Source organism: Rhinopithecus bieti, unplaced genomic scaffold, assembly GCF_001698545.2.
Source record: "Rhinopithecus bieti isolate Rb0 unplaced genomic scaffold, ASM169854v2 scaffold_1014, whole genome shotgun sequence".
Lineage (NCBI taxonomy): Eukaryota > Metazoa > Chordata > Mammalia > Primates > Cercopithecidae > Rhinopithecus > Rhinopithecus bieti.
In genome coordinates, this window is record NW_016803499.1 from 2,129,392 (window position 1) to 2,140,738 (window position 11,347).

The window sequence follows — 11,347 nt, forward strand, 5'->3', positions numbered from 1 at the left end:
ATAATCCCAGCACTTTGGGAGGATTAGGCAGGCAGATTGCTTGAGCCCAGGAGTTTGAGACCAGCCTAGGCAACATGGCAAAACCCTGTCTCTACAAAAAATACAAAAATTAGCAGAGTGTGGTGGTGTGTGCTTGTGGTCCCAGCTACTTGGGGGTGCTGAGGTCGAGGCTGCAGTGAGTCGTGTCCCACGCTGCACTCCAGCCTGGGAGACAAAGTGAGACCCTGTCTCAAACAAAAACAAAAACAAAACTTAGTAAAGCTACTGAGATAGTGTGGCTTTGGCAAAGAATTCTACAAAGAGACCCCCTTCACTACATTAGCTTGTTACATGTTAGAATGCCATTATAATTCAGTGAGGAAAGAGTGGACTAATAAATAGTGATTATCCACATAGTAGAAAAATAAAATTAGATATTTTGTCTCAACATAAATATGAAAAGCATGAACTGTACAGCTTTTAGAAGACAACAAAATAGAGTATCTTTACAGTTTGAGTGTAAGGCATTTTTTAACCGTAAAAAGCCAAGCCATAAAGGAAAATATTGGTAAGTTTGACTTTAATTTCTAAAAACCCAGAAGACATAAAATGAAAAGACAAGCCACAACCAGTAAAGAACCAGTAGCCAGGATATTAGAAAGAACGTAATATCAATAAGAGATAGTCTAATTTTTTTAAATGAACAAAGGATGCAAACAAGCAGCTGTCTGTGGAGGAAAACAAGGAGCAAACCAAATCCGGAGTAAATGGGACCTGTCAGTTACAGTAGTAAGTAGATGCTGTTTCATGCTCACCAGTCTGCTAATTCCTATCTTAAGTTGTTAGCGAAAATAGAAAAAGTACAAAACCTGCCTGGCTCATTTTATGAGGGCAGTGAAATCTGAATTCCAAAACCAGATAAAGATAATTACAGAAAATGATCAGTTCATGCCACTTACAGGCTACTGAATGCAAAAATCCTGTGTAAGGTATTTGCTGACTGGATCCAACAGTGTATCAGAAATAATTTATAATGATTAGTTAGGGTTTTATCCTGGAAGGCAAGGATGGCTCAAAGAGAAATCTGTCAGTTTAATCTCCATATATGGTATTAAACAGAAAGTCATTTGATTTTTTTGGATAAGGTTCCATAGCTATATATGATTAAAACTCTGAGAAAACCAGTAACAGAAGTGAATTTATTCTCTGCCTCCTGGTCTCAAGCCATCCTCCCACCTCAACCTCCCAAGTAGCTAGGACTAGGACTACAGGCACACGCCACCATGCCCAGCTAATTTTTGTAGGTTTTTTTTGTAATGACGGGGTTTCACCATGTTGCCCAGGCTGGTCTCAAACTCCTGAGCTCAAGCAATCCACCTGCCTCCACCTCCCAAAGTACTGGGATTACAGATGTGACTCACCGCACCCAGCCATGAATTTCATTAACTTGGTATAAGTTAATTACCAATATCAAAGTGCTACAGCAAAACTTACACCTAATGAGGAAATTTTAGATGCATTCACTTTAAGACAAGGACCAAATAAGGATGTCCATTTTCACTGCCAGTGTTAGGCAGTCCTGGAAGGAAAAGGAAATAGAGTTATAGGTAAAGATCAGGAAGAAGTGATAAAACTGTTGTTCTTTGCAGGTGGTAATGATTACCTACAACTAAGTCAGTAGCAAACTTGTAACTAATAAGAATTCAGTAAAGCTATTAAGAAATCAGTTTTAAAATTAGTAGTCTTTTCTTCATCAGTAGTAAGCAACCAGAACCTATAATAAAAAGCAAGGTATTATTCCAAAACACATCAAAATATACATTATTCAGGAATGATCTTAACCCAAGTCTCTATAGAGAAAACTTGAAGAAATCTGGACAGGTGGAGACCATGGCATAGCTTAGTGCTGCAAAGACACCTGCCATCTTGCAGTTAGTGTTTAACACAGTCTCAATCCAAATTTCAGTTGGATTTTTAGAAGGAACTTAATACTCTAAAACCTGTATGGAAAAATAAAGGTTCCCAAATTGCTTAGAGGTAACCAAAAGGGAAGACTGAAAAAGAGACTTGCCCTGCCAGATACTCAGTCACACTGCAAAGTCACAGTGATTGGAACAGTTTTGATATTAGCTTCCAAACGGGTCCAGGTGTCAGTGTGATGAAATAGAGGGATTAATAATGGGAGGGGAGAGGAACAGCTGGCTCACCAAAAGGAAAAGTCAGGGGAGATCCTCCCTAATCTACATCCTAAAACAGCTCCAGCTGGATTAAGAGACAATAAGAAAAACATATGCAGTGCTTTCTGTGCACCAGGCCCTGCTCTCTACACACTTCATGTGTGGTAACTCCTGGATTATTCTTAGGAACCCTATAAGATAGGTACTGGGATTATTATCCCTGCTTTCCAGGTGAGGAAACTGAGGCACTAGAGTTAAGTGATGTGGCCGGAGGCCAGAGTCTCATGATGGTTAATGAAAGAAATAGAGAATGTCTTCTTAACCTGGGGGTAGAAAAGGACTTCTGTATCTATCTATCTCATCTGTCTGTCATCTATCTGTCTGTCTGTCTATCTAATCTATCATCTGTCAGTCTGTATCTAATCTAGATTTTTTTTTTGAAGACGAGGTCTCGCTCTGTTGCCCAGGCTGGAATGCAGTGGTGTAATCATAGCTCACTGTAACCTCCAACTCCTGAGCTCAAGCAGTCCTCCCACCTCAGCCTCCCAAGTAGCTGGAACTACAGGTGTGTGCCACCACTCCTGGCTTAATTTTTTTGTTTGTTTACTTTTTTATTTTTGTGGCCCAGACTGGTCTCAAACTCCTGGCTTCAAGTGAGCCTCCTTCCTTGGCAGGACTTCTTTAAAAAAAAAACAGAAAGCCTTCAAAAACAGAAACTATAATGCAAAGAGTTGAGTTAGATTATATTAAAGTTAAGAATTTCTGGCTGATAAAATGCTGCAGACAAAATTAAGAGGCTGATGGCAAACTGAAAAAAAAATCTGTAGTAGCTAAATCAACAAGAGACATTAAATATTCAAGGACTTCCTGTAAACTAGTAAGAAGAAGAAAACCCAAATCAGAAAATTGGGAAAAGATAACAGTTTATAGAGAAATCTTAAAAGCTTAAAAAAAAATGCTCAAAACTCAGAGAATTATAAATGATAACAATATAGCACTTGATACTCTTCTTACGTGAGCAGCAATTAAAGGTGGATGGTGCTGAGTGGTGGTGGGCTGCAGCCTGCGGGGCCCTGGTGGCCTGCTGGTGAGGAATACAGACTGGGGCAGTCATTCTGGGTAGTAGCCCAGGGTTTTTTGTAGGTTGAAAAATGGCCTACAACTCTCCACTCCTGGGTGTCAAGTACTGAGGAATGCCCAGACAGGTCTGCCGGGGCCATGGACAGTGATGGTCGTCATAGCACCCTGCATGGAAGTGTGGAGGTGGAGGGCAGCTGTGGTTGGGAGAAGCCACGCAGAGTGGTAGGTGCATGCCACGGGTGCTGTGCCACAGTCAGCAGGGACAGTGGGTCTCCCCAACTGGCTGAGTTAAGAGGTAAATACAATGAGATGTAGGGTTGAATCCATCCCAGTTAGCGACTCAGAATACACATATGTTATGACTATATATTTTTTAAAGAATTAGAAACACATTAGTTGCTTTGAAGGGAAAGGAGTGGAGAGTGGGGATGAAGAAGAGTAACTTAAGAAGGGACCAGCTAATTCAGATGATCACTAAATCATACGATTTTCACTCATTTTCCTACTTGGAACTATCTGGAAATGACCCAAGAAAACATCCTAGTGAGGTTTTTCATAAGCAAAATCCAGAACAGAATCAGCTCTGAGTGATGGACCTTTCCACGAGGAACCTCTAACTGACCTTTCACTCTTATTAGTGCCATTTCAATGATGTAAAAAGGGGACTCGCAGACTGAATGGGCAGAGTCTAAATTTCTAGCCCACAGAGCTGAGGAAAGTGTCTCTTGTGTCTTTCTCCACCAAGAACCATCTCAGGGGGAAAAACAATCCTTCTGGGTCTCGTTTTCTCCAAATGCTCTGTGCCCTTAGGGTCAGCTCTTGGCCCCCACTTCTCCCTCGTGGCATTTGTGCTTCTTACACGTTGTTCGAGGGCAGCTCAAGGAGCGGTGAAATCTGGTGCAGTCATCACGGTGACCTCCTCATGTGACTGAGACTTCCAGCCGGCAAGCTGATGGGGTCTGTCTTGCTGCTTTAATGGTGGACTTCGCCCCAAAAGCAAAGTGCTTTAACTAAAGACTCATTCCTTCAAACAGGTTCTTTGACACCTTCACCGAGTCTGCAGTTTTGCTTACGTGCAGTCGTGGACATATTATTCCCCCAAATTCCTCATTTCTAGGAGTATTCTGAAACTCTTGTACATTTCTTTTTCTGTTTTGCACACTGGGCTTCAGAGTGTTGAAATCCTATCGGTATGTACAGTGTTATGGGACCATTCTTTATCAGACGCCAGCCACATTACATTGTCCCTCTTTTGGTTCCCACTTGTGTGCAACCCTTTCCTTTTGTGATTCCCCAGTCACTGTCTGTGGTCCCTGTGATCATGCACCCTGCGCATGCTCAGTCCCAGGACGCTTTGCCTCTGTGGCAGTCATGACTCCAGAGCCATCTGCATGTGACCTCATCCTCTGGTGCCTAGGTGCTGGTGCCTAGGGTGTTTGATGTGCCTGTCATCCTCTTTACTGCAGTGAGGAAGGGAAACTGTCTACCTCTCAAGATGCTGCTTGTAAAGACGCGGAGGAGAGCCCCGAGACTGCAGAGGCAAAGTGTGCCGCGCCCCGACCTCCCAGCAGTAGTCCCGAGCAGAGGTAACCACCCGCCTCCTCAAACCCACCCTGGCCCTGCCCCGACCTTGCCTGTTACTTCCTGGGAGTTGGAAGGGGACTAGAGGGGTTGTTTACAGCTGTGCTCAAGTCTTCGGCCACTGACCTGGCAGGACAGGGTTTTCTCAGTCCTTACTGAGCTGATTCCGACTGAACTGAGATCTTAGAAACAGCAGTTCCTCTCCTTAGCACAGAAGCTGAAAACCAGTTTTTAGAGACTCTTTAACATCACTTGCTCTTTTAGAAGTGGCTCTGAACAGAGGGGTCTCCTCTCCCTTGTTGGTGAGGTAATGAGCTGAGGGTGGCATTGAGCCCCTTCAGGACTTGAGTTCTCAGTGGCCCCACTAAAGTCATGCAGCTGCCAGGCACAAGCAGATCGTAGTGCCTGTTTGCCCACAGTCCTGCCTGTGTGACACAAGGAGAACTTGCGGGAGGCCATTTCATACATGTAGCTAAATAATTCTTAGTGTTTAAGTGACTTCCTGTAATCTTAAGTATGAAATGCCCACTCTCAGAGCTGTGTCACTTGGAATGTGATGTTTTGTTTCTAGTCACTCTTTGCTTAGCCTGAGCCAGTGGTCTGAAGGGATGGGCCAGTCTAAGCCTCAGCCGCCTGGAGCCCATGCCAGGCCCTTAGCAAGACTGAGCATGGCCCAAAGATGAGGCTACGCCCCTGGTCCACAGGAAGCTTTGTTCAGCACTTCCCACAATTAACTTATGTGAGCACATGTAGCTCAGATGGTATATTCCTTCCATAAGGAATAAAGTGACCTTTAAAGCTATTTCAGAGAAGTTTTAACCGCCCACCCCCACCCCATCCTCCCCAAAATCTTGCTGGGATTGTGTGAGAGCATAACCAGTGGGAACCAGCAGGGAGCACTCTTTGTTGGTCCAAAATCCTGTGTTCACAGTGTAGTAAGCTGTTTGTGTTCCTCCTGTGGAAATCGTAGCCAAAATAAAGCATTTGTTTTTGTGATTAAAATTTTTTTTTGCATATAAAACAAATTAAGAACTGTTTGAGCATGTTGGCTCTAGTGAAGGCTTTTGGGGGAGGAGGCGGGGTGGCCCTCTAGCACCGGGAAGTCACCTCAACTCTGCTGCTAAGGATTGGGCAAGTCACTCTTTTTCTTGGGGTTTTCAATGTGTTTTTCTAATGGTCCTTTATAGGTCTAATTCCCAATCAGTTGTGTCAGCTCTGTGATTTCTACCTATACATTTCCTTTATATTGAGGACTGCCTAGGAGGCAAGATCATCCAGGTCCATACCAGTTTGGGGAGTTGCTTCAGGGGAACATTCTTGGTGTTTCTGTCATAAGGATGCACAAAGCTCTGGAGTCATTTCCGTGACTTTCCAGAGCACAGAAGAATTGTCTGCGTAAGGGGAAACCACTTGCTCTCCTGTGGCTGGGAATGCCTGCTCTGAAGAGCCCTGCCCGAACCTGCAGGGCCAAGGGATGGAGGAAAAGGTGGGGTGAGCCAGTGGAAGAAGAGGGGCATCACTCGGGTTCATGCCTTTGTCCATCTGTCCTTCTTCCATCTGACACACATTTGTGTGTGGTGGCCACTGGTCTAGGCCAGTGCAGCACACGGACACCCAGTAATCTCGGGGCATACTGGAGGCACATTCATGAAGAAGCCAAGAAGCCACGAAGAAGGGACAGGGGTCCATGTAAGCTGGGGTGCGGGGGAGAGGATCTCTGAGAAGGTGACACTGGAGCAGGCATTAGGGCAGACCTAGAGTGCGTCCTAGATTGCACGTGTTCTAAAGCGACGTATGACAACATGGGAGATAGAAGCTCACCCGTCTTCCCTGTGTGGTTCCCGTCCCAGCCAGATAATGCACTGCAGTTCCTTGGATTGGCAGGCGCACTGTTTACTGTCACACTTAAAGATCTGCATTGCCACATGATCTCACTTTTCACAACTGTTTTATCAAGCATGTTCTTTGTGCTTCTGGTGTGCTAAGCATGCTGCACACATTATGTCCTTACTTAATATGTATACTAGTGAAGCCCTGTGGGGTGTTATGAGAGGGTTATTTTCCCTTTTTACAGAGGAGAAAACAGAACTGAGAGGGGCTAAAAAATCTACTTATAAGATCATTCAGTTTGTTAAGTGAAGGCAGGTTATATACCGGTTATGTCTGGTTCCAGAAGTCTCGGTTCCTATGTCTGTCATACATGGAGCCACCATCAGATGTAAGTGAGCAGAGTGGATTGTGTGTGCAGAGCTGACTGCTTGGCTCACTGTATAACCAGCAGGTGTAAGGCATGGAAAGCATTCTAGCTGTAAATTGTGAATGCTAATGTAAAAGTGCTTGTGGGCATCCCAGTTACAGCCCTAAGCACCCTTTCCCAAGTCTGCTTGATACAATTTTGGTTAAGCCTTCCAGAATATGTTATATATTCAAGTTGTAATTTTGGCAGGAAGGCAAAACCTGGACACTTTGTTATATACTGTCCCACCTGTTATTCCCTCCCAGTTTTGAGCCTAACATTAGCTTTGCGGGAACATGTTCTTCAAGCGGAGACCTTTTTTTTCCGGTAGTTTATTTGCAAACCTTTTCTTTTATTTCCCCCCCCCCCCCCCACCTTTCCTAGTAGCAGAATCCTGTTTCCAAGTGAAATAGTATGTGGATTCCAGTGTGTGGGTCACATAAAAGCGTTCTTGAAGGGGGGTGAGCACATAGCTCCTGAAGGCTCTGGAAGCCACAGTTTATACCCCACTGACCTAGTCTCTTCTCGAGGCCGTGGTGGGGCGGTTTTCCCAGAGCATTTGCTCTGCTGCAGCCCTTGCCAAATGCCTGCTCACCTGGTGATGAAGCTTAGATGCCACTCAGATTTTTCTAGAGCTTTATCTCCATTCATTTACATGTCATTTTATTAAAAACTATTAAGTTCAAAACAATATTAAAATAAGCGGTCCCTGCCCTTGGGGAGCTCAGCGAAACGGGTTTTGTTTTTCATATTTCTGCTGCAAGTACCTCTGATGTCTGTCTGTTACCTCTGATGCCTGTCTGTTGCTCCCTAGGACTGGCCAGCCAAGCGCACCGGGTGACACTTCAGTGAATGGCCCTGTATGACGGGTGACGTCTGCTGCTGCTGACTGAGGACTGCAGACCGCCACCACTCAGGGGCTCTGGAGGGGTCAGCTGGAGCCCACCAAGCTGTCACTGCTGCACTCACTCTGCAAGGGATCAGGACCAGCAACCTTTATATTCTAGATTCTAAGACATTGTACAGAGAAATTCAGAAGTGTAAAAATATTGCACATTGACAAATACCAAGAATTTTTGCGTATGTTTATATTGTATTGTTCTAAATAATGGGTAGCCTGTGAAATAAGATCTTGCCACCCATGTAATAATAGTAGTAATACTATAGTTAAAATGGCTGTAAGAATAGTTTTATAAAAGTGAATACACAGATCTATTGTATTTGAAACATAACTATTTGACAATTATTAGTGTGACCAAAGTATTAGGCGGTTTTCATACATTTTTCACCTTGTACAAAATTATGAATTCATTTTTCTTCCAGGCTGGCAAGGAGTTGTAGAATGAAAATGCCCTCTAAGTGTTATTTTGGTTGTTCTAACTTACAAAAGTGATTTTGAATAAGAAATATTAGGTGTTCTTTTTATAACCAGTTTTCGATTGATAATTGTTTTCTGTATTGTTTAAAATGGATCAAAAATGTAAGTCTATTGGTAGAGATTAAGTATTTATTGCTACATCATAGTTGATAAATTGATGTTATTGTAAAGCCATATGTTCTGTTCAAGTCTTGTTTGCTTGAAATGATTATTCCTACAAGTGAAACACTAGACTATTTGGAGTGTATATGGCTTGTGTTTGGGGTTTTTTTTTTTTTTTTTTTTCTTTCTTTTGGCTTTTGTTTTTGTTTTTTGTTTCGTTTGGTAGTTCATCTGCCTTTTAACCCATTCACCAAAATTTACCTTGTTAACAAGCATCACCAATGAACATTTCAGAGCAATCTCCATATTTAACAGACCTAAATCCTATTAGGCAAGTCAGTTGGAAATGCTCGTGCTGCTAATGGAATTAGAGTGCGTTCATTTTACAGGCTAGTATTTTAAAAGTAAAAATGAAAATCTGGCACCGAAGCATGCTAATTGTTTACTGTACCTTGTGAGGTTTTCACTCATAAATTTAAACCAGTGTATTTTTTTAGAACTGGTTTGTGTATATATATAGTGATTATGGATACTAATTCAATGTAATTTATAATTTTCTATGTCAATATAAAAATACATCATAGCCTTCTCAAACAGCTGAAGCAATATATTGTATATTGCCATATTGTCTGGTGAAAGGGTTAAATTACTTCACCTCTTGCACTTTTAGATGCAAATCAGTTTTTCATTTCTGTAATAGAAAATTATTCACGTATTTTACATCATTTGTTTTCCTGACCAGTATTTAAAACCAAAAGGATATTCTGAAAATGGCCAACAATTTTTTTAGAACTAGCATCCCAAGCAGCGTGCCTAAACATTACATTGCATATGGAAATAAAAGAATCAAACATCTAATGCCTTATTTCTGATTTCCTTTTTCATTTGAAGTGGTGTAGAGACTCCAGCACTCACAGGACAGTGGAGTCAGCAGTAAGCCCTGGGACAGGTGGCAAGAGTGGCTCCCTTGACCTTTGCACGCCTCCTGAGGAACCCACTTTCCCAGGTGAGCTCCTCTCTGAAGAGACTGTCCTCGGGCCTCCTCTGGAATCAGCACTGCCAGAGGACAGGGCTCCTCCTGCTTGCCTCAGGACTACCTGACTTGCATGGCGTTGGACTTCAGGAATTGCTGGTAGATAACATGCTCTGGTCTCACCTGGTGGCAAGCTTTGCCAGCCCTGGCCAGGGTTTGGCTCCAGTGGTGGCACATGTGGCCTCCGTGGTATGGACATGGTGGCTTCTGCATCCCACCGTGGCCTCCATGTTATGGACCAGGTGGCTTCTCCATCCCACCATGGCCTCCGTGGTATGGACCAGGTGGCTTCTCCATCCCACCCAAGGTAACAGTGTCTCACTTCACCCACTGGCTGCTAGTGAGGGAGCCTCTGGGACTTTTCTTTGGGGCAGCATTTTGTTTTGTCTTTCGTGGCAGGGAAAGGATGTGATGATGGGGAGGACAGTTCTTTTGGAGGTTGGAGGGGCCAAGCCAAGGACAGGAGCGAGTGTGCCCTCATTTCGTTTCTACTTTAATTCTGTGTGCCGGCCATATGAATTATGAGACTAACAGATGTCTACAATACAATACCTGTATTCAAAATAACAAAAATAAAGCCTGATTCTTTGTTTCTAGAAATCTCTTGTACCTTGCTTGGGCTTTTAATGGGTTGATGTGTCCTGCCATAAGGTCCTGTGTTACACTAGGTCCTGTGTGAGAAAGACTGCACTGCACTGTGCCAGAGTGGCCTCTGGGATCAGGGGCTCATCCTCCCCACTGCAGTAGCCCAGGTGCCCAGAAGAGGCAGTGCCTGACACTGGTGCTCAGTCTTGGGACGGCTCCAAGGGTTCCTCTGGACCTCCAGGTGGTTAACTGTATGTGCAGCATGCTCCACCTATGTTGTTTGGCTTCCAGCCCAAGTCACACTCAGGTGCTCCATAATGATTCTTCAGATGCGATGCTTATTATATCTCCTTATTTTGCATTTTCCCTTCACCTATTTGCTTAAAAACATGTTCTCTAGCCATTACCTCCTAGCAGGTCCTCTGCACAGCCTTTTGCTTTCTGGGCACGCACTCATCCCTGCGTGCCTGGGCCCACAGGCATCTCACACGGCACTGAGTACACACCTCCGCATGCGTGGGCCCACAGGCATCTCACTCTGAGCTGTCTGGGCACACACCTCTACATGCGTGAGCCCATAGGCATCTCACTGGCAATCGTGTAACCAGGCCATGAGCTCTCCAGCCAGGTGGCTCATCACAGCCCAACTCAGCCACTCATGATGGTGTGACCTTAGGCAGGTCTTTGTCTCAGCTTTTTCTGTCAGGTGGGGAAACAATAGGAACAAGTTCAAAGACTAGAATAGCTTTTTATTTACGGTAAATGTTGAGTAAACATTAGCTAACTTGTACTCACTTAACCCCATAATGTCACCTGCTAGTTTTTCTAAATTTCCACTTCAATCCCACCTATTATTTAAAACCTTTACCTTCAGAAAAGCCGAGCATCTTCATCAGATGGGTGTCGTCCTTTAGCTTCCAGGGTCAGCTGCATCTCACGTGCCAAATCTGGCCACCACCTGTGTCTGTGAATAAAACTGGCTATTCGTATGGAAAGAAATGAAACTTTATTCCTACTGCACGCCAGACACAAAAATTCATCCAAAATAGATTTACAGATTCAAACATGAGCGCTTAGACAATGAAGTTTTAGAAGAAAATTTATCTAAAATGTAGGATGGGCAAAGGCTGCTTCGGATGCAGAGCACATACCATAGAAGAAAGAAATTGGGTTTCCATCAACATGAAAATTTTCTG

The 11,347-nt window shown here is 43.7% G+C and overlaps 1 protein-coding gene across 17 annotated transcripts in view; it reads left to right on the forward strand.

Moving 5' to 3' along the window:
• PPP6R3 (protein phosphatase 6 regulatory subunit 3) overlaps nucleotides 1-10,166 on the forward strand; it is a 160,045-nt gene extending 149,879 nt beyond the window's left edge. For 7 of the 17 annotated variants that reach the window (XM_017886667.1, XM_017886682.1, XM_017886672.1 and 4 more), the window contains 3 exons: nucleotides 4,409-4,426; nucleotides 4,703-4,822; nucleotides 7,868-8,601. In XM_017886667.1, the coding sequence (XP_017742156.1) occupies nucleotides 4,409-4,426; nucleotides 4,703-4,822; nucleotides 7,868-7,919 (190 nt within the window). In that variant the 3' untranslated portion in view covers nucleotides 7,920-8,601. Of the gene's footprint in view, nucleotides 1-4,408; nucleotides 4,427-4,702; nucleotides 4,823-7,867 lie in introns of all 17 variants that reach the window. The other 10 variants (XM_017886714.1, XM_017886723.1, XM_017886738.1 and 7 more) reach the window with 6 other exon arrangements.
• The last annotated feature ends 1,181 nt before the right edge of the window (nucleotides 10,167-11,347 follow it).